General features: G+C 40.9%; 1 protein-coding gene across 1 annotated transcript; it reads right to left on the reverse strand.

The window, feature by feature from the left end:
- Positions 1-2,149: 2,149 nt before the first annotated feature.
- mical1 (microtubule associated monooxygenase, calponin and LIM domain containing 1) lies at positions 2,150-23,572 on the reverse strand. The gene is made up of 25 exons (XM_063887070.1): positions 23,383-23,572; positions 22,686-22,750; positions 19,999-20,296; positions 19,027-19,234; positions 18,199-18,306; positions 17,992-18,087; positions 16,652-16,807; positions 15,943-16,043; positions 15,433-15,690; positions 14,398-14,513; positions 13,575-13,701; positions 12,885-12,960; positions 12,535-12,682; positions 11,738-11,928; positions 10,669-10,775; positions 10,352-10,408; positions 9,994-10,261; positions 8,917-8,984; positions 7,324-8,053; positions 7,132-7,238; positions 6,963-7,061; positions 6,047-6,140; positions 5,460-5,553; positions 4,619-4,692; positions 2,150-3,372 (listed from the first exon to the last, which is right to left on the reverse strand). The coding sequence occupies exons 3-25, from the start codon at positions 20,254-20,256 to the stop codon at positions 3,179-3,181; spliced, it is 3,735 nt and encodes a 1,244-aa protein (XP_063743140.1). The 5' UTR covers positions 20,257-20,296; positions 22,686-22,750; positions 23,383-23,572; the 3' UTR covers positions 2,150-3,178.
- Positions 23,573-23,728: the final 156 nt, after the last annotated feature.

The following is a 23,728-nucleotide window of genomic DNA, read 5'->3' on the forward strand; positions in this document are numbered from 1 at the left end:
CTATTCGCTAGTGCTCCAACACATTGTACGTGATAGGCAAAGGGGCGGAACATGTCTAAGCGCTTGACCAATCAGCCGGCCAGCTAACCAATCAGAGCAGACTGGGCTCTGGTTTCAGACAGAGGGTGAAAAGAGGTGCAGCAGAATGAGAAACATAAAGAGCTTTTGGACATTAAAGCATGGAGACATGTCCCAGTAGAGTTAAAAATAGAAGAATAACATAATACCTCTATGAGTAACATTCCTCTATAAGTCACATTCTACTTAATTTAGAAAATCAGGAGTTGTACTTGTAATGGAATATTTGCAGAACATCCCCTTTTCTTAAGTAAAGGATCCAAGTGCTCCTTACTGCCCTCTCCCAGGGATTAACACATTTCTTCTTCTTCATTTATGTTGCATAAGAGATGTAAAACAAAGCTGCCCATTGTTCTCAGAGGAGAAACAGGACAAACACAGCGCCTCAGGCTCGTAGGATCCATTGCGACTAAATAGAGTCAATGAGATTACACTAACAGGATCAGGAAATTGTTCAATACCTTGTATAACGTGATGATTCACGGAACAAGCGCTCTCACATGAAGAGTCAAAGCACACATTTAACTCATCATATTTCACGGTGTCAAAAAATCCTTCAATGAAGTGAACCAGGATTTAAAACCACTAGACAAAAGACGTTATTTCGAGGTGTTTAAAGCGTGTTACACAAGTTAATTGATCTGGTTCTGAAGCGGTTCACTACTCACATAACCTGAGATTAAAGTGAAGTTAATGCTAGCATGAAACTAGTGACCCGTGTGTGATAACTGCACACAGTGAAGGTTATATAAAGCAATCCATCACTGATCCGCTGTGGAAACTGTGTTGCAGGATAAACATCATTTATAATTATGTGTGCACTCCTGTTCTCCCTCCTGTAATTATTCACCTTCAGGCCTCATTTTATAAACACACCAAACTAGAACTGATCCTCCACACAGGATTCCTTCCTAAGTCCATAATGTCTTCTAAATATTAACAGTAGAGATAAATATAATAACAATCAGGGTCCCACAGAGATTAAGATGTGCTCAGTTGAAGCTGCAGCGGAGGAATTTGACTAACTGCATTTGCTTATCTCAATTTAAATATAATATGAGGAACTTTCATCAAATTAGTTTTCTTTTATGCTATTTTATACTATAATTTAGAGGAAAACATCACACCTTCTACTTCTCTACTCCTACGATGAGATATGAGAGATTAAGCAACTAAAACAGGGTTGCTGTGGTCGATGAGCACTTCATCTTTTGACATTTAAATTACATTTTGATAACAAAACTCGTGTAGTTTCAATTGAATACCACTTTTAAAGCTGGACTTTTAGTTGTGATTCTGTATTGTAACATTCTACTGTTGCTAGTGTTAGACTTAAAAAAGGATGTGAACACTATTGATATCTATAATTATAATAAGAGTTTCTGTCTAATGTGTTTCTGTCTCTGGAATTCATGTATTTCTATGAAGGAAACTCAATTGAAAAGTCGTTTTAACCCCAATTTAAGACATTTATGTCTTGTTTTCTCATCTTCACAGAGCCTCGTCCTGCTTTAGAAAAGTATGCAGTTGAAACATCCAAAGAGCTAAAAAGAACAAAGGCTTAGTGTCAAAGAAAGGGACTACAGTTGCCCAAAAATAAACCTATTAAATATGTATGATGTTAAAATAAAACATAATACAGACTGAAAATTGTATTAAGAGTTTCTGAAATAACATAAAACGTAATCTCAAGAAGAATTCATCTGCTAAGAATTGATCCAAATTGCTCCTTTTACAAATCTTTAGCAGTTATTGAGTTAGATGTGCAGTTTCTAAGTTTGCTGTTATGCATAAAATGTAATCTGACATGTGTCACTTTGTCAGACGTCAGTTTCCTCAGTGATAGAAAAGGCGTCCAGTCGGGAAGAAGGTTGGACTCTACTGATGGAGAGGGACAAGTGTGCACCCTGGAGGTTAGCAGGTAGCATAGCACGAGCAGTGACACCGTTTATATAACCACAGTACTCTGCTGTAGTTATATAAAAAGAGCAAGCTAATGGCAATTGGTCCAGTAACAAACAAACACCTCAAGAGGACGACAATCATGATCGAAAACATGAAACCCAAAACATCAAAGTGCATGATCTTTATTTGATATAATGTGAAGGGCCGTCAGGTGGCGGCAGAACAATGAACGTATAAGGCTCCTCTTCACTAACAACAAAACAGTCTTTGTCTGGATTGCAGTTATTCTGCCAGCACATGAATAGAAACACCTGCAAAATGATAAACGATAGCGTTTATAAATAGATGAAGCAGCTGTTCAGTGTGTTTTTCACTCTCCTTAAAATCCCCCCATGTTTGTATAATAAACCACCGGTTTGAGAGCAGGTGAAAGCCCAACTCTGACACAGGAAGACTGAACCGTCGACCCCTGAGATTAATACCGAACGTGCAACCGGGAAAAGGACATGGTGAACAGTAGGAAGAGCCAAAAATCTCTGGATGATGAAATGAATTCATGAATTTATTACTTCTAATATTTTAAACTAGCTCTTTGTTTTTTTTGTCTCCATCGTCATATAGTATCTAGAATGTATTCAGTATACAAACAGTTATATGTAGATTATGTGAACAGTAGCACTTCTTCATCAAAGTACTTTTAAAAACGCCATCCTGTGCTTTCATTACAGATCTATATCTAAGGCTCAATAGTCAGGTTCCCCACCACTGTTATTGTATGCCGCTTAGCCTTGGCTTTGCACATGTTTCTGACACCAAAACCAAACAGATTTCCAGGCTTTGTATGGATTACTTTCCATGTGATGGATGCAGCAGACATTAGCGGTCCATTTTCATTTGTTTTTTCTGCTGCTGAGACCCCACTAACACATCAGGTAGGGCTTAACCAGAGAGGTATCAATGCGTCATCATAAAGCCTCAGACCCCCAGGCGTGTGTCTCCCTCTAGGGGCCGCACTGCACCACATATTCACTTCTTTGGCCCATAAGCCTCAACTTTTTTCATCCTAGTCGTATAAAGAGGCGCCACTTGCCTCTGCAAAAAACATCTTTGGCTTTGAAGAGTCAGGAAGCAGCAAACACAGCAGATGTGAGGGCATCCGCTGCGCAGTACAAAGAGGTTCATGCCGTGAAAAGCCTTACGCCCAGTGGACCTGAGCTCCGCCCTTCGAGTGCCGTTTGGCCTCCTTGATGGAGAAGGCCTCCTGCTCCTCGCCGATCTCCGTCAGCCTCTTCTCCTCCAGGAACGACACCAGCGAGTCCCTCATGTCCACCACCTCCAGCATCTGTTGAAGGACCCGCTCCTCCTCGGTGTGCTGCTCAGGCGTCTTATCTGCAAATTAAATAATGTATCAATGGTTTATTGTGATGAAGCTACAGAGATTTACCACATGACTGTGAGTTTCAGCTACTTGTTTAGCTCTCCGGATACAACTAGAACTATTTGATCTAGCTCTCACTGCTCTCATAGCGTCGTTTGATGCCGCAGAAGATAGCACATGAAGAAGCTTTAAGATGTCACACTGTACCCACGGAAACAGACATATATAGAAACTATCTGCTTATCACTGAGCTGCATTTAGCAGCTTTAGAGACAGGTACTTAAAACAGAACTACGAATATTTGACGTACATTACATACATAGGTGGACACAAACTCGACTCCAAATGAATGACATCTACTAGATGCAGACGTTTGCTAACATGTTAGCCATATCAACTCAAATGATGACCTCTCAGTGTTGTGTTCAAAACTTGTTTCTGCTGCCTGACTGCATGTGGCTGAAAAACCCCAGAAAATAACGATCAGAATAATACTGATGAACATCAAACACAAAAAGCACCTGAAGTCTAAATTTCATCCCGTTAGTCGACTCTGAGATCTAATTTGGAGAGGAGTGTTTTTCTTTTACAAAAAGTCCTTGTTTTTTGCTCACAAAAAGGTAATAAAACCCAGAAACTTTGGCTAACACACCCTTGGTCACTCACTAAGACCGCTGATCCTCGTATTAGCTTTAGTTGAACTTGTATTTTTGCAAAGGACAAGGACAGTGGATATCTTTACGTCCAGTTGAGTCAGAAAAATGAAATCCAATGACAAACAATGCTTTCAATGTAGTAATGGTTACCTCTGTATTATTCTAAAGACAGTGTTGATGAAAGACACCCTATAAACTCACTTGTGGAAACTCGCTAGCCAAGCAACCCCTAGCCCTCTCTGCTTTCAGAAGGAATATTAGATGTTAGGAATACATTAACTACATCCAGTCCTCCAATATAAACAAACCCTATGTTTTCTAATATCATTTCCATACACAAATATCTTCCCATATTCGGGCCGACACACTCTTGTTCAGAAAGCCCTGATTGTTCATAGGACTGGGCTAACAGAGACCCTTTGCCAAAGCACTGATGTTCTCATTAGAGGAGAAACATGCAATGATTATCAGCCTTGGCTAAAGAACACAACTGCTGCTTGTTTCCAAGTTGGCCTTCTCCTTTCTCTTCAAAAATCAATAGGCCTTTTCAAGAAGCTTCTAGCAACAAACGTGCTTATGTTTGCAACCCCAAAATACCCACCATTCATCTCCATGTATTTCCTGAGCTCCAGCTCCAACATGCTCTGCTTGTCCTCCAGCTCCAGCTGCCGGGACCTGAGAGAAAAACAAACAGCGGCGAAGTGATGTCGGCGTCATGAGGCTGTTTTACAAATAGAGACTGGGGGTAAAGAAGATCGCTACAGAAGTGAGAACGAACAGTCACCATTAGATTTGAGTTTTTTATTTTGAATAAATCCATAATGTTCTCATGTGGCTGCTGTGTTTAGCATAAAGCCACGATGTAACTTTTATTAAAATCACCCTCATTGTTATTATTTATGTTCAACTTAATAGCTTAATAATCATTTGGGCTTTTTATTATTATTAATTGATGTAGGCTATATGTTTGTCTTTTCATTTTAATGTCTTTTTTATATACTTTTTTAGAAAGGTACATAATAAGGCATGTTTCTTTGTTTTGTTTTACTAAAACTGCCTGTAAATACATATTTTTTGTATTTCTAGCAAAGCACAGTATGTTTTTTTTAATTTAATTTCAATGTATTAGTTTTTAATAATTATTTGGGATTATTATATATTTATTATGTTTTATTTTTATATTTTCTTATATTTTTGTCCGGGTTTAAGGCAAACGATTAGGCATAGTTCTTGTTTTTATGTACTTGTGCTACATGTAAACAAATACGTTTTTTATTTTGAGAAAACTACATGTATGGACAAACCTACTAAATAACTGAAGAGTAAAAAGAAAAGTCCTGATGTATTCCCAGCACGACTACACAGGCTTTTACTGTGCATCACTTATATAAAAACAGCCGATGTACTCATCACTGTTTTTAATTAACGAGCTGTCCACTCACGCCACCATGAGGTCAGACTCCTCCGTCACCAACGAGTTCTTCTCGTGGACGAGCTGGATCCAATGCTCGATCATGTCAGGAGAGCCGTTGCTGCCTGGAGGTGGAAAAACACAGCTTTTAGTATCTGTGTATTATTGGAAATAAAGAGGCAGGTTTTTATGGATTCTAGGTATAGAGTTGTACTGCACGAGACACGACTTGGCATGTCAGAGTCTAAAGAGGCTCTGAGAGTCCTGAGGCTAAAATGAATGCCTCTTGTTTCCATGTGAAATCAGCTGACTTACATTTAAACTGCATTATATACACATCTGTTCAGTGCTCTATATATTCAGCTGTTAACGGAAGTGACTGGTGCTTTTTTCATGCAGACTCCAGTTTAATGATATTCTTTAGTTCCACAGCAGCTCCTCTGTGTATACTTTCTATTACACATGTCACTGCAAACTACAAAAACTCAGAATCTTCTTCCAGCATTAAACAATACTTTCAGTTGCATGGAAACATAAAACTGTTCTGCCTGTCTTAAAGAAATAAGTGTATTCTTAATTAAAAATCACAAAACAAGGGGCCTGCTGTTTGGGTCTTACCAGCCTCGTCTCGCAGAGTTCGCTCCAGAACGACGCCTTTGTCCTCCAACTCCTTGAAGGTCACCTCGATCTCCTCCAGCCTCCTCTGGATGGACTGGAAAACCACAGAAACATCAAACACTAAGACCGGTGCATGCATGGGCAAATGTTTTGACAAATACAATTAAATCATTACAAAATCAACCTCTATTTATGATGCTAAGTATGGTAGTCTAACCCTTTTCTGCAAAATAATTTAAATATATTTACATAACATAATCAATTATCAATGATAGCTTTTTAAAATTATTAGTATGAAGGAATTAATGGAAATAATGCATGTATTTAATCTGGCATTATCGACTTATTATCCTTATCTTAAGTGTTTAATATTATAATAGCTGTATCAGAGCTATATTTAGTTATTTCCAATGCTAACCACAATGCCGTTGCCTCACGTTAAAAGCAATGAAATAGTAAAAATGGGAAACTATTATTGATAAGAATCCACACAACATATATTCATCACGCTGCAGCAACAATTTCTTAGACTGTGCCCCGCTGTGAGACAGTTTGCAGCATGATATAACACCATGGTTTCTTATGACATAAAGGAAAAAGAGTTACTTTATTAAATGAACACAGTGCCCTTCTGTTGCATTTCTCACAAAGTAGCTGCTCAAGAAGTGTTAAAAGCCCACAGCACGCCGAGGCCTTTAGTATTAAAAGTAACCATGTAAGTCCCCTAGTCAGACAGGAATTAAATGGACTTTAACATAAAACAAATATTCTGAAAACAGGAGCTTTAAAATAGTCCATTCATTTCCTTTGACCATAAATACTATGATTACTGCTTCATTGAGTAAAGATGGAGAAGCCATTGACCAATAAAACATTGATTAGCCATGAGGGTTGTCACGCTTTGAGAGCCACTGACCTGAGCTTTGCGCAATCGCTGTAATTCACTCGTCTTTGCTCTGCGCTCAAGTGTCCTCATCTTCTTCAGCTCCATCTTCTCGGCTGGCAGCGTCTGGAACTAGAGGCGGTATTGTTAGTGCTGATTAAACTAATAATAATGCAAACATCAGGTCCATTCCTCTCCTCACTTTCTCTTCAAATAAGTCGGCATCGTCTCTCTCCAACATCTCATATTCATCATCATCGTCTTCATCGTCATCGTATCCCTCGTTGGCGCCGTCTCTGAACGTCATTTCTGTGGTTAAAAAAAAAGCAAGATGTAACAATTGCAAACGTCTTTTCCCCTGAAACAGTTTTTTCTCCACTCAGAGTCAACTCACCGACATGCCCCGGATGATTAACGAGGACGCTGAGCCGGCTGTCTCTGTTGATCCTCGGGGACGACAGGTTCCACGGGGAGAACTTGGATCGGACCCTCGCCTGTCCGCCCGGCATCTCTTTCCTCCTGAAGCAGCGCCGGTGCCTCTTCTCTCGCATGTGACTCGCGGTGCTCCCGCTCCAGTAGCCCTCCTCTTCCTGCCCGTCCTCTGGTTTAGGAGGACTGGTACCTCCAGCGGTAGCCGAAGAAGAGGAGCAGGATGACGATCCACCGGGGGTCTCCGAGTCCGAGTCCACGCTGAGGCTCTGAAGATTCACCAGCTGGCTTTTCTCCTCAGCGCTCAGCTTCAGCTTTCGTAGCGACTGCTTAGGGCGAGAGTCTGGGGCTGCTTTGGAGATCTCTTCTGTCGGAGTCGGAGATGGTTGTCTTTCTGGAGTCGAGGGTTTGAAGATGGTGACGGTGCGAGGTTTCGCTACGGGAGCAGAGGTCTGAGGGCTGGGGGGGAGCTGTGATTTGCGAGGCTTAGGGACGGGATGTGGCACGGTCTCCTCCTCAGTGGCTGCTGCTGCTGGAGCCGCAGCTATAGATGGAGGATCAGTGGGAGTTGATAAGTGAATAGAAGGACCAGAGTCCAGAGTGTGCTCGTACTCCTCATCGGATGGAGAGGGTGTATAATCCTCACTGGAGAGCCTGTTGTCTTCATTGGTTGTTTTGTGATTCCCTTCGCTATCCTGAATACAGAAATGGAAAAAAATAAACAAAAAAAAGGAAAAAAGAGAGAGCACACATTCCTGCTTTTTGAGACAAACTATGCTTCGACACAGTCACTGCACCGGGAACATGATTAGTTCTGCACATGTGAGCAAATGCAGCTTCCTGACACCATTGTTTCACTGCATTGTTGAAAACATTAAAAAAAGGCTTATCCCATCTGTAATGTATCTACTAGAAACAGATGCATAATAAAAGCAGGAATTAGTTTATCAAAACTTGAAAGATATATAAAATAAATAACATATTGATCAAATATGTTTAAAGAAAATTTTACAACACTATCAAAATCTAGCGGTCCAATTAAATTTGATTTTAAAAAGTATCTCAGGTTCAAAAGTATCTCCAGTATACATTCATATATTTTTCCTTATATGACCTTAACAATTACTCTATTCAAGCAATGCACTTTACTAGCTGTTCTTTGTGAGTGAAGGACAGAATGACCTCCATATTTTCTTCACAAACATCAGAAAGAAAGTTTTTGTTTATTAAGGAATAAAATGTTAATCTTTTATTCACAACTAGTCAACTATTTAAGTTGTTGAAGTGATTTAAATCCCAGAAAACTGACGTAAATCGCTTCGGCAAAAATCAGTCAAGCTGCCTTTCCACATATGCGCAAAACAAATTGCGTCTCCAGTACGAATCGCGTAGTGACAGAAACAACATTCGCATTATTTGTGTGCGACTGCTGCGAGCGATCGAGCCCTGCAGGCTGACGCCACCGGACCGGAAACCAGGCAGATGATTTATCATGCAAAAGGAAATTGTGTAGCATGAGCAACAGAACATTTTACATCTGCTCTGCTCAGTGACCCACCTTACGAGACGTCTCTGCTCCGTTTTGCAGCTCCAGCTCTTCAGAGTGCAGCTCGCAGTAAAACCTCCCTGAGGGGACATCACAGACAGGAAGAATAAGAGGAGTTGAAAATTCAGACACAACTGAATGTTGACGTGCCAAAGAAGGAAAAAAAAAAAGACGCCTGCTGTTTTGATAAATGATTAATGTCCTTTTAGTCGAAATGGAGCCGGTTTAAAAGGGGTCTTGGTGCAAATTATTAATCACGATAATAAATTAATAAAAAGGCAGTGCTTTACTTATTGTTGCAAAATCCTGGCTATGAGAAAAAACACATGATACAAGTGGAGCAATATCTGTTGAAACCATCACATTACATTTAGCTGACGCATTTATCCAATGGGACCAGCACTCAACCATGAGGAAACAATTCAAAAAATGTGTGAAGGTTCACTGAAACCACAAATACAAAAGCCTGATACTCAAGAATTAGCAAACAGTAAATGTTCTAAAAAGTGAATAAGAAAGGTCTAAATATTGCACCACCAACAATAGTTTGAATAGTTGTTGGTGTCGCATTATTACTGTAAACATACGACTTATGACTTTATTCTTCTGATAAAAAGAGAACATTAAAGGGGCCCTATTATGCTGTCTGGGGTGTTCTCTTTCCTGTATTGTGTTTTATAGGTTCTTGTGCATGTGCAAATTGTCTGGCTAAAGGCTAAAGGCTAAAATCCCCCCCACCCTCTGCCTGTAACGCCTCCATTGGACTCCTGTGTTTACTTCTATCACATGACTATGTAACACTCAAGGTCTATTGACTAGGGCTCCAACACATTGAAAAAGATAGGCTAAGGGGCGGGAAATCTCTAGGCAATAAGAGCAGACAATTCTCCCAAATTGGGATCAATAAAGTATCTATCTATCTGAGCTATGGTTTCAGACAGAGGGTAAAAAGAGATGCTGCAGCACAGGCAGAATGAGAAAAATAAAGAGCTTTCTAAACATTAAAGCACGGAGACATGTCCCAGTAGCGGAACAAAATACAAATATGAACCTGAAAATGAGCACAACATGTCCCCTTAAAGTGCTCACCTGTATTCTGGTCAAAGGTGTATCCTCCCAGTCTGAGTGTGATGCTGCAGCGATGGCAGGTGAAGCAGCTGCGATGGAAGAACTTGCCCTCAGCACTGACTCTCTCCAGCACGTAGACCCTATGTCCACAGAAGTAACACTCGTCACTGTTGGTCAACGACACACAAGCTTCAGGTTCAGGCTCAGGCTCAGGCTCAGGCTCGGGAGCAAGAGCAAGAGCAGGAGCAGGTGAAGGACTGTGCTCAGGGGACACCGGCAGCACCACCGTCTGGGGGGGGAAAAGGCAGATAAACTCAGTCAATTTGCAACAAAAAAAAAAGAGAGAAGAATAAGTACGAAAGCTTCAAACACAACTCACACTGTCCTCATCTTCCATTGTCGTATCTCTCTCCTTTTTCAAAGATGCCAGCTTTTCCTGCAGAGAAATTGACCCGATTATGTGGAGAACATTCACACAAACATTCACACCATTTTAATGATTAAAAAAGGAACCCACGTCTCTTGGAGAACATCTAATAATTTGCCCCCGAAATAACAGATGTGAGTCACAGACAGTGCAGGCAGGAGGCCCAGACGTGAACTCCAGCCAAGCGAGCAGCCCAGTGTGTTTGAAAAATATCTTTATCAAACATTTTCTCGGTGCTGTGTAAACAGTGACAGTCACAGTGGGCGTACCTTGCGTCTTTGCAGGGAGTTGTGCTTCAGCTTGTTCAGGAAGAAGACAGCGGACTGTGTCGTGGAGAGAGTCAGAGGCTTGGCCGGCGACAGGGAGGCTGCAGGGTCTGTAGCACAACACAGGATGAAAAGAGGGAAACATGTTATTGAGAAATGCAGGTTGTCACACATGGTTGAAGACACCTGATTTGGACTGCTTGCACAGCTTAAAATATCCTAATTCTACCTTTTTGTGAATCTACAAGGCACGTCCTTTTACCTTTAACACTGTGTGTAATATCCTCTCACAGCAGATGAATTTAACTTGTCAATCCGCATATTAAAAAAAACTCTTCAGCTCCTGCTCTCACTACTACCACTCCCATGCTTTCATCATTCAGCTGAGGTTACCGGAGACTGACAGCTCCCTCCTGACTGCACATCAGTCGGTGGATCCCGTGCAGCGCAGCAGAGCATCACACACACACGGCGAGCATCTATCACACCCACTTCGGAGCCTACAACCGCTGGGCTCTCACATTCACTGCTGCACAAACTCCTCATGCACTGTGAAAATACCTCTGCTACAAATATCCGGAAGAAAACCCTCCTTGGGCGCAGGAAGAGTAGAGCCCCTTCAGGAGATTCTCGTCCCATAAGCCACACGGTGACTGTTTGCTCGTTCTGCTGCTGCTGCTGCTGCTCGGCTGGTTTATGCAGGAGAGCAGCACAACCAGTAGAGGCTGGCTCTGCTCTGAGCTCCGCACTAGCCACTTAAGCCAAATGAATTCTGGGTAACAGGCTCTTAAAGACACAGAAGCCATTTAATCACTTCTCAACACCAAACGTGTTTCAGTGGGAAGGCACATAACCCTTTCAGGGTGATGCTAATGCAGTGTCTAAGCAACAGAGTTACGTAAGAGGAAGCTGCTGTCGTCAATCACTGTCTTCAGATTGTAAACAGCATTAAAAATTACATAAATAATGAACATTTTAACTGTGTTAAATTGTAACGTGGTTTTTTTAATAGGTTTTAAATCATGCTTCAACAGTCTTTACCCTTGCAAATGATAAATAGTCAGATGTTTACCTTTTGCAGGCACGGTGAAGGCCTTCTGGACCTGGGTGAGATAGAGGACCATGGACAACTTGTCTATCTGACCGTTGTTGGCTAAGTCACTGACAGCCATGACAGGCGGGATGCCCAGCTCCTTCTCCAAAATGCTGAAGGCCAGTTGGTTGTTGTGAACAGCGCTGGACTCATCCAGGGCGGACATGTCACTGTGGAGGAATAAGAAAAAGCTGCGATTACTCAAATGTTGAAGCTGAAGAGGAAATGACGAACATGCATCAAAGACCATATGTCTGGAAATAGGCATATCTGGTTAAATAACAATCATCCGACATATTGAGGTCAGTGAAGTAAGCTGCATGTGAGTATTGCTTTATTTTAAGGGTTTAATTTGCACATAATTGCACGGCAGAAGGATAGACAGTAAGGGTATGTAAATTGTACGATAACATATATTTACTTTTCTTTTTTATTGGTAAATGTGTGTTGTATTCAGGCCTTCACTAAATGCTTTTAATCGCTAATGAACATTTCAAGTAGATTTTTGCTGATTTTTTGCACCTATTTGTTTGTGAAAAGGCTGTACGGGACATGCAACAACATTAACAATATCAATATAAGTTCGCTTTATATTCCATTAATAAAAGCATTTGAAATAAAGGATACGTCTGCCCGTTAATGTGACTCTCACAGTATGTCCCAGTGCAGCCCAATTGATTGTGATTTCTCTCAAAGAACTGGGTCATTTTTACACAATTAAACAAATACACTAATATACAGAACCCAACAATCACAGGAGAAGAGTCAACGCTCACATGAGCCTAGGTCCGAAGTGGTGGATGAGAGCGCACAGAGCCAGCCCGGACCTCCAGGATTGTGTGAAATCTTTCACATCCACACTCTTATAACCCGCTGTGTTCTTCTGGCACCATTTCAACAACTCCTCAAAACCGTTGACAGAATCTGTGGGATAAACAAAGGCAATTCATCAGACGCTGCTCTACAACCACAGTGGGGAGGCTTTTTACTGCCATAAAAACGTCCCTCAGAGATGTGTAAATATGTTTTATTTTTATGAGGTTGACCACAATGTGATTCCACCGTCGATCAACACATCTTGAAATAAGCGAGGCCTTGAGAGGCTGCACAGCAAAGAGGAGCTGACCTTGAGGCAGGTAAGAGAACCTGTTCTGTTTCTTGCTCGCTGGAATGGATTTATCAACGAGATACAGGTGCTGCACCTGAAGAGAGAGAGACAGGTAGATTAATAATAATAATAATAAAGTACTTATTTTTCTACTTTACATTAAGAATTTCAATCTTACAAAAATGAATTTATTCCAAAATAAATAATACAAAGAAAAAACATACAAAAAGTGTATGCACCTACCCCTATACACACACACACGCACACGCACACACACACACACACTTTCCTAAGAATGCTAGGAGATTTGATTTTGTAGCTCCGCTCCGTCTACAGAGGTTATTAAATTTTTTCCTTATTATATCGGTCAATTCACTAAAATATCCCATATTAAAGTACATTTTCTCTGGGTTACACAGCCGGATGTGTAAAGCAAACGAAGATATTCAAAATGCAATAGATAGATTTATTTTAAGCCATTCAAGACGTTGTAGTGAATATATTTTGTATGCAAAACTGTTTTATAAGCCCCGCAAATGATTAATATACACACATAATGTCTGGTGTTATATCAGAGTGTAAAGTATAGTTTACTTTTAGGATATTGTGTGGTTTAGACTCTAACCTGCATCCTTGACCTCCCTAAGCTCCATGACGATTTAACTGATTCAGATCCGTGTTGAGTAAATAAAGGAGGACAGTGCTGACCTGGTGGGGCTGGATGGAGGACAGATTGACTCTCTTGTACCGCGTTTTGGGGTCGATGCTGTAACTGACGTAGTTTTTCATGGTGTTTTCTGGTGTGGTCTGGGACAGGACCTGGTAGATACTTTCTCTGTGCGTTTGAAAGGAAGAAAACTGAGTCATTTAGGGCCAAGGAAACGCAGAGATGTTTTGATATGTAACAGGAATATAAAAACTAACAATCAAGAAAGGAAGGTAAGATGATGTAACTAGAGGTCACTCGACTAGAAATAAGAAATAACGTTACATTTCAGGCTAAATGAACAGAGACAAAAGTATTCAAAATAACTTTAACATATAAGAAATATTAGGAATGATCTGTCTAACATGCACTTGCTTTTATTTCTAGTGAAATTCTTTTTATATAAACTGAAATATTCTCTATACCCTTTGCAATTAATGCAACAACCCTTCCCACCAATTATCTCAAGATGGGACTCGTGCTGATGATGGGATCCACATGAATACCAATTAACGTGGGATCTAGATTTTTATACTTTATATTCCCAAACTTCCAAGGCCACCTATTCCCTTTCTTTAAAACCTTATGTTAGTTTAGCTTGAATCAAACTATCCTACTCATAGTAGACCCTATAATTTATGGTTTTCAAAGTGCTCCATTTCAGTGAATAAGGGAATAGAGAAAAGAGTCAGTAAGCGAAGAAACAGGAAGTAAACCCTGGGTTTTGCATTACATTACTCATGATCTATACTTGACTACTGCTACAGTATGAAATGCAAGTCTCTGTAGTGTTTGCTTCTGAGTAGATGTGTGACGCAGACTCACCGCTCAGCCAGGACTTTGAGATGTGGGGTCCCCAGGCCCCAGCTCCTCACCATCCACGCCGTGTCAAAAGAGGCGAGAAACCCCCGAGCGATGCCGGTGCCCAGAGGCCAGAAAGGCTGCAGAGAACAGAGATTATGAACTCATTGTAGAACATTCAGATAATCGTACAATTGACAGCATTTTACTTCACATCAAAACCTCATGTACAGAAAAAGAAACAGCTGCTCAAACAGTCATCATCTTTAAATAAAAAATACTGTGAGATCACAGCTTAGCAAGCAGCTTTGTGAGACTAAAGTGGGGATTTAAGCTAAAAGCTAGCATCAGAATGAATCACGTTTAGCATATTAGCATTTATACAAACAGTCAATCATTAGCATGCTAACAGGAGTTCCTGAATGTCTTAATTTCATGGAAATATATTCAAATGTGATAGTTGTGATGGAAACTTTTGGAGCAATGGAGACGAAACTCAGAGAGACACGGGGAGAGCTGGAACTTTGATGGGAAACACTGAAGGTTTATTATGAAGTTAACGGCCGGAGAATTAACAAGACATTTGCTGCAGCCACGAGTTGACACAGCGGTTGCCCGACCAATTCTGAAGATCTCTAGAGGTTTTAACCAGTTCAGAGTGTATAATCAACATTGTACATTAGTGAGACTAAACAAATATGGATCCTGAATCTAACTAAAAATGTTGTCCATGACAAAAGAACCCACATAAGGGAACCTACGTTACATATAAGAAGGGCTTCTAGACATCCCTAAACAATAAACTGTCTCGTGTTTGCTTGTGCTCGGTCAGAAACTGGCATCAACAAAGCGCCCAAGCTGCCACTCTTTAAAGGAGATTACAACAACCTGAAGGCCAAAGAACTATGCCATGGGAATAGAGACAGAGGAAGGAGAACATTTTTTTGCAAGTTCCTCTGTAGTCTAGAATCGGTTGACTTATTAACCACTATTTATAGGGCGATGTCGCAAGTGTGGCTGAAAGAGTGAACAAGGGGAAGTTGGCAACACATCATTTACCTCCACCAGGCAATCTCCAACCAGAGCCATCAGCAGCTTCTTGCCCCTCTTCTCCCGGACCAGAGAGGCATTCTCTGCACGGTGCATGCAGGTGAAGTCGAACATGGCCACATCTGGCTTACCCGCATGGTTGGGAGCAAATTGGAGGTCAGGCAGTTTACCCCCTGTGGAGAAGGAGGCGGCATCATATGCATAGCAACGCAAAGCCTCTTCATCCACGTTTGCAGGAGCCAGCAGCTGCTCGGCCTCGCTGAAGTCCTGCAGAGACAGGGGTATAATCTGATGAGCCATGGAGACCTTTTTCTGCTCCTGACTGACAGGTATTATGTTGGGTTTACTGCTGCAGCTAATGGGCCCGGCTGCAGAGAAAGAGGAGATGATTGACAGTCTCTCTCTTGATAGACCTTAGGGCCGCCTTCATCCATCTGGCTTTTTTCTCTTTTTCTTTTTACTGTCCAGAGATGCAATAAGAATCACACTTTCTCCTGGTAATGGATGTGTTGTTCTCACCTGTTTAATGACCCCCTTCTTCAGCAGGCTCTGCTTCTTGGCAGTCATGACAAAGTAGTGGGTGTCATCCTTGTAGTAGACAATATTCTCCAGATCAATACCTGGAGTGTGAAATGGAGAGAAAGCATGGTGGGCTTAGAGACAGACAATGTGGGAGAATCAGGAAAGAGGACATTAAGAGCATTTGATATTAGAGAGTGATCATTTTCTGAATCATTAGCTGGCTTAACTTTGATTTACTGGAGCGGGCAGAGATACAGGGAGGTCATAGTGAATCAAAAAGCCATTTGAATAATGCTACAGGGTGATAAAGGTGACAGAATTCCTGTGCACGGAAAAAAGGTACTGAGAGAGTTAGGGAGGAAGAATGTCTTTGATAAGGGTTAATGCTGCATGTCACAAGAAATTAACTGAAGAATGCAAACCAGATTAACGGCCTCTCTACCCTTTTCACACTTCACTCTGAACCCACCCTGACAAGTGTGAACATTCATTTCATGCCTTGAGGCTTCGAGCCACAACAGGAGAACAATAAAATGAAAGTAGCAGCTCTGGTGTTCCTACGGTTAGGCAACTCTACTTCATTGTTCATGTTCTTTCTAATCTGTGGCATAAAATGTGTTGGTTTGAGGCCTCGAGTTTCTTCCCTTTTCACTGCATATCGAGATGTCCTCTTCTAACCTGCTGACACTGCTGTTTGGATCCCTACCCATCTCAGTGTGCAGCTCCTGGAAGAACTTCTGGTTGTAGATGCGAGCCACGCCGCTGATCTCTGCTACCTGCGCTTCTTCAGCCGTGTGTCTGTTGATGAAGTTGGTTGTGATGCCGATCGCCAGCTTGCCTCTCAGCTCTTTGTGCCTGAAACCTGATGGATTAGGAAAGAGGACAAAATGAGCTGATACATCTTGCTATCTGTATATCGCTACTTGAGGAAGTGTGCAGGGCCGTAGCCAGCATTTTGAAATAAGTGAGGTCCATGATGCGCGCGCAAAGCGCGCGCGGCGATTTAAAAAAAAATATGTATACATATTTTAAATTATATTGTTTTTTAGATATACATTTATGTATATGTATAATATATATATATATTTTATGTATTTATTAAATTACAAGTCACACAAGAGTTTTGTTTAAATGTCTTTTAATTGTATAAACCAGCATTTTCCCCCCAAAAAATGTACTGTACTATATTTAAAAAAATGTATATAGCAATAGTACACCACCATGTTTTTAAAGAATATAGGGGGTAACTTTGAACTTGATGAACTGAATGATGAATGATTCCAAAATAAAAATAATATTCAAGTAGAAATAAATCATTGCAAATTACAGCCCTCCAAATTTAACCCATAGCCTAACCCAATAAAGTCAATAAGACTAGATGCTTATTAATCCACCTGAAAAGGAAGCTTTGGCTGATCCTACAGTATGGGTCTAATGCCAAAGTAGCCAACAAATGAGCTAAAATATCCGTTGAAGTCGTGGACAGTCCCAAAACGGATATTTAAAACGGATATTTTGCTCATTTGGACACTATTTTAACGGTACAGGGTAAAATAGTAGCCTACTTTCACTTACCAAATGGTTTCTTGACGTTGACACAGGCTAGAAGTTACTGTCGTTACTGCTATCATTCACACACTGACTTCATGTCGGCTGAACATTCTTATCCTCGCGTCGCACGCGCGCTTTGTGTTGTTTTTTTTCTTAGTTCTGCACACGTAAACGCAAAAAGCCGAAAGTGCACACAGGAAACCGAAAACAAAGCCCATGGATGTTAACCACAATCTGCAAAGCACGTTTCACAGAGGTTTAATGAGAGGTTTTTAATATTTGATTCAGTTGGGCATTTTTGACGTTCAAAAAAAAAAAAAAAAAAAAAAAAAACCTCGGATGAAATAAGCGAGGTCCGGACCTCCCTTACCTCTAATGTGGCTACGGCCATGGAAGTGTGTGACTGTGTGTAATGGCCAGGCATTGCACAATATCTCAGTGCAGATCTTTGTGTCTTTGTGTGCAGCGGTATGAACAGAAGTATTTGTTTCTCACCATCAGGGACAAACCGGCCTCCTCCGGCGGAGATAAAGACGTCAAACTCGAAAGTTGAAGCAGGGTGAGAACCAGGCTGCAGCTTGGCCATCCAACCTGCAGAAACACATGAGACTTTAGTAACTCTACTGCTTTACATCCTGCTGGTTCATAATATAGCAACTGATGAAAGAGAGTGAAAGGAGAGCGATTGCTGGCTGTAAGTACCATTTTCTCCTGAGGGCTCAATCAAGCCCTGAAACTCCACTCCTGTGTGCACCTCCACCCCGAAGAGAAGGGACACCTTCAACAGGATCAACTGTAGCTGACGGATGCCTGAAAACACACAACTATATTTACTGTGTGTGTGTTTGTGTGTGTGTGTGAGGTATTCAGAGCCAAATACACAGTCAGTGATGCAAACAGGAAGTTAATGGAAGCCAGAGGCCAATGTAATGTTTACCGATCTCAAGCTCCTCTCCGACTCGTTTTATTTTGGAATTTGTTTGTTTTTCCTCTAAAACTGTTTCTTATAGCTCTATTATTTATCGTTTAGGTCTTTTATATGTCTATCTATGTTGTATTGTAGGAGGAGCCTTGACTTAGGATATTCATTTTGCCCAAACTGCACTGTAGCTATTGTACATTGGGAAAAAAAGCCCTGTAAACTTTGAATGTTAAATCAATATCGCTTGTTTTATCTGGAAGCCATTTTGATTAAATATTGATCGATTATAAAAGTAATGTTGATTCACGTAAATAATGTTTCTACAAATCCAAAAAAAGTCCTTTTAAGGATCTCTAAACAGACTTTGATGTGTAAAATTGGTGAAGTTCCACTTTATGTTTATCACATTTTAGGAAACCTATTCCAAAATGTTTTAAGGCACAGGAGTAAAGTAAAGCCTTAATGATGCAATAAAGGTTATTCAGTCCATTTCAAACTATTTACAAGCCATACATTATCTCATACTATGACAGTTTTCCTGGTGATCACTTGAACCAAATGAATGATTACACCTGGTTCCCACTACAGGTCAGTCCTTAGTCACTCACAGATGTGATCCAGGGAGCCCGTGCAGAATTTGCCGTAGAACTTCTTGGCTCCGAGACTGCGGAGGTCGTAGATGGTGTAGGGCCACAGGTGGAGGACATTGTTCCTGGAGAAAGACTCTCTCTTCTCCAGCACCACCACCTGAGCCCCCAGCAGTGCCAGCTCGATGGCCGTTCTCAGCCCACATGGCCCCGCACCCAACACCAGGCACTGAGACAGAGAAGACCAAGCGGACCAGACGATAAGATGGCAATGAGAACATGAGGAAACCTTTTTGGTTTTTGTTGGTGTCACGACAGCATGCATTTCCCTCAATTAGCCAATCAGTACAACCTTGAAATTGCTGGAAATGATGGTATGAATATAGTGTTTGTATCTTATTAAAAGGTTTGAGATGAAGGTTTGAAGGCTTGCACTTTTTGAATAGGCTATATCTATTTTATTTTCTATTCAACTTTTCATTTTTCACAATTGAAACCTTTTTTTTTTTCAATGTTTCTTACAAGTGTTTAAATATGACATTATATGAATCCAACAAGAAAGGACAAGGTTGGTGTTAATCCAATCAACAGTAAGAAGCTTAGCATGATAAGAGGATGAATGGACAGTGAGTGATACATGATCCCATCCCAATCAAATATATCAATGTTATGGTAAAAAGGAGGTTTTCAGTTTTATATTTTTGTATTATTTTATTGTTCCTTTTTCTCCACCACCCCAGAATCAGCATGTATATCATGGGAGGACAAAAGCTCCCCACTGTATATGTGTAGTGGTGGGTCAAATGATGTAGTACATTTTCATGATGAAGAAATTAAACAATAACTTCCAAAACTGAACGAAAAAAACCAAAGATTTATTTTTTATTATCATGAAAAGAAAAGAGAATATTTTTATTAATTTGCCAAAAAAGGTCAACCGAATTCACACTCCTTTTAAAATAAAGAGAAAGATAAGTCACTGGTTTCCCCTACCTTGTTCTTGGTGCAGACTTTTCCTTGCTGGTAATCCACGTGAGCAGCTCTCTGGTCCAGCCTCTTCCACAGGGCTTTGGCCTTCCAGTAGTTTAGCTTTTCTTTTAACTTGATGTAGAAACTCCCGAACTCCTTAGGATTGATGCTCAGCTGCTTGCAGAGCACGGAGAAGTGATGCTTCACATCCTTACAAGTCTGGGCTTGGACGAAGTTCTCAAAGGTGGCGTGTGAAGGGTTGTCGGGGTCCTGGTTCGCCATCGTGGAGGATGTTCAGTCCTTTGCGACGTCTGATGGTTAACTGTGAAAGAGGAGAGGTTATATCATGTTGTTAAGAACTTCATACTTGGAAATAATTGTGACCTGGGGATGAGATTAGTGATAATGATCAAAGGGTTATAAAGTCCTTGTTTTATAGGTGCTTCAGTCTTCTACCTTCTTTGGTAAAGCTCCCTTCTCTCTAATTATAGTCCAGATGTGTTGGACTTGTTTGCCACATGGACAGCTGAGTCATTAGTAACTTCCCCAGTTTGTTTTCTGTGGTGTCTTTTCTTTTTTTACAGCTCTTTACTGAGCAGCCCGCCCACAGCTGGTGTGTCATCCTGAAGGGGTGCCTGTCATTCGTTAGTTAGTCAGTCAGCCAGTACCCAAAAACACACCGTTCAATGGAAACATACGGCTAAAAACAAAATGAGGATGTAACTATTCAACCAAACAAGAAAAATTACATGTGATACTATTTAAATTAATATTTATGGGAATGTCTTACCAGTCTGAGCATTAACACACAGCTTTTTAATTAAACCGTATTTATTCTTATTGTACTTCTGTCTGTTTGTATTAAGTTCGGTGGTTATGAAGAAGATGAAGATTCAACTTTATTGTCATTGCACAGAGTACAAGTACTAGGACAACGAAATGCGGTCTCTGCATTTGACCCATCCTAGTGTTAGTAGCAGTGGGCTGCCATTATGTACGGCGCCCGGGGAGCAGTGTAGGTAACCAGTGTCTTGCTCAGAGACACCACGGTGGCACTTGGTCTTTCGGGGACTTGAACTGGTGACCTTCCAGTTCCCAGGCCAAGCCCCTATGGACTTCGCCACCACCGCCCTAAGTTTACAATCTATTGATTAACTGATGTGGCTCTAAACTGAAATATAGAAATAATATACTTTATTATTATGCTGGAACAACACAATTCAGAAAGTACAGTAGCTTTAAAGACTATGTCTACACAATTTAAAATACAAAACAAATACAGCGTGATTGTTCCCCAGTAATCACCTTTGTATTAAAAGGAAACCTTTGAGCTCGCAACCCACAATCTGTGTTAACATTTACTTAAGGTGGGCTATTTTCAGAAACTAGTGGATTCTCAAGGTAATCTGTTATGTAAATATCACCCTGAAATAACAAAAGCGCTTTTTGCAAGCAGCATTTTAACAAACATTACATTACGTCTGAAGTTGTGGGTGACATTTCCGGAAACCAACTGTCATGCATCATTTCCTGATGATAACGTTTCTCTCACCCCCCTCTGCTGCTGAATCTGCAGCCTCTGGCCTCCATCTGAGACACACACTCTATAATTACGGCTACTGCGACGTGTGTGTGCACGACTGTGCTTGCCGACCTGAAGAAGAATTAATTCGAGCTGCTACTAAGAACAACATCCTCCTTTAACTATTGTTTTTTTGTAGACATTCACTGAGAAAGAGCATCGTGATGACACTTATGCAAACAAAGATTACTAAAGCTAGCTAAAGCTCCTTTCTGTCCCAACATGTATTGCATTACTGCCTATATTGCACATGGTTCCAATTACTCCAATTACCAATTACTCTAACACAAGTTACAACCTGTAATAAACCCAGAGACAAACAATGCTGGAGTGTCCTTAAGGGCACAAATTATAGCGTCATAACACAGAGGCTGGAACATGAAAGTACAGCTCGGGTGAACATCATTAGAATAGTTCATGAGCATCCAGAGGCGTTTAAAATGTTAGACTTTTGAAGGATATTTATATTGAAATCAATAAAAAAGGGGACATTTTCTGTTCTTATACCCATGAATAGTAACGTGGAGACTCAAAGAGAAAGCAAAAAAGCTTCCTGACATCTACAGAATACAGCTACCTTTGGTCAGCAATGGTTAATCCAGATTGTATCAAGGTGTAATAAGTTAACACGCTGTAAATGGAGCCAGTGTTCTGACTATAAAACAACACTTTGCAAGAATGAAAGGGCCTGTGAAGACGTGACAAACTGTCAAACCTAAAAATAACCTGGAAGAACGTCTTTTATCTAATTCTCGAGGAGGCTGCTGTATTTTTACTCTGCTCTGATGCCGCAGTCCAGGTTATAACAGAACATATAGCACACACATAAAAACGTAAACTAGTCCTTTGTGGTTATAAATCATCATTTTGAGAAACTGCAAGAGTTTGTGGAAGTTCCTGCCTAGTAATCTGTGGCAAAGGTACACACACACACACACACACACACACACACACACACACACACACACACACACACACACACACACACACACACACACACTTCATCGTATGAGGAATGCTCTGTGGACAAGATGAGACAGACACATGGATGGAAGCAAACCAGGATTTAAAGGGTGAATTGACCTAATTTCCCCCAGTGCCAGGATTGGATCGGATTGGATTGACCCACCTTATCTCATGTGTAAAGTCTGCGCGGTGTGTCTGGTTACGATGGGTCACACGCCGATCTCCAGTCTGGCATGTTTTGGAGACGGACATAGAAAGAGAGAGAACACACAGATATAAAAGAGCAGCAAAACTAAATAAAATTATGATATCCTGCTTTTATCTGGCCCTGACAGACATCCACAGGTTGTAGTGAGACATGAAAGCATACCCTTTGCAATAATATAAGACCTCACAATGAAAGGAAGCTGGCAAATGAATAGGAAGGTGCGGTGCTGAGAAGCAGGTTGCAGTCACAACATGTTACCCAGAGCTGGCAGCCAGATAAAGCCAACAGAGCTGACATATGTGGACAGAAAATATGGCTTACATAGAGCTGTAAAGCCAACACATTAATTCATACATGAAGACATATTTGACAGTGGGAGTTAATACTTGGTTTAACTATATGTAATGAAAACTGTGCTGCCCTAAATTGGGATAATAAAATGATTGAAGTTAAAGACGACGTGAAAAATGGCAATAGCAATAATCAAAGAGAACGCCCGAGCCTTTTGTCATGGTACAAAACCCACAGGCAAACTTTTAAGACAACTTAAGAACAGAAACAGCCTCCCTGACAATGGAAAAGCAAGCAACACAACACGTTTCCTTTTAAGTTAAATATGGACCGTTTCGAGGTGTTAAATTGCGTTATTTACCTGCTTTGGAGTCGTGTTTGGTCCGGGTATCCGTGAAACTGTATCCTGGCTGTTGTTTGCACATTTTCTCTCTTTGTTTACAGGTACATAGTGCGCTAGAGCTCACCTGCACCTCGCTCAATTCTGCACGAGGAGTCTCTTCCGGGAGTTTCTGGTAATTCTACATACAGAGCGCGAGCACCGCGGCACGTCACCACCGGGTGGGGTTTGATGATGTGATTGCCCTGAGGACATGAATCACTGATATGCATGAGTTGCTATGATATCTTCAAATCTAAAACGTTTAATGTGATGGATTTTATAGAAATATATATATATGTATTTTATACAACTCATTTTATTTTGG

This window comes from Eleginops maclovinus, chromosome 1, assembly GCF_036324505.1.
Source record: "Eleginops maclovinus isolate JMC-PN-2008 ecotype Puerto Natales chromosome 1, JC_Emac_rtc_rv5, whole genome shotgun sequence".
NCBI lineage: Eukaryota > Metazoa > Chordata > Actinopteri > Perciformes > Eleginopidae > Eleginops > Eleginops maclovinus.

What these genes read in the sequence shown, in the direction of transcription:
- mical1 (XM_063887070.1), bottom strand. Translation starts at nt 20,256, where the DNA reads ATGGCGAACCAGGACCCCGACAACCCTTCACACGCCACCTTTGAGAAC. An exon ending in AGAAGGGGGTCATTAAACAG is followed by an intron (nt 15,691 to 15,942) that starts GTGAGAACAACA and finishes CTGTCTCTGCAG; the next exon opens with GACTTCAGCGAGGCCGAGCA. An exon ending in TAATCATCCGGGGCATGTCG is followed by an intron (nt 7,239 to 7,323) that starts GTGAGTTGACTC and finishes TTTTAACCACAG; the next exon opens with AAATGACGTTCAGAGACGGC.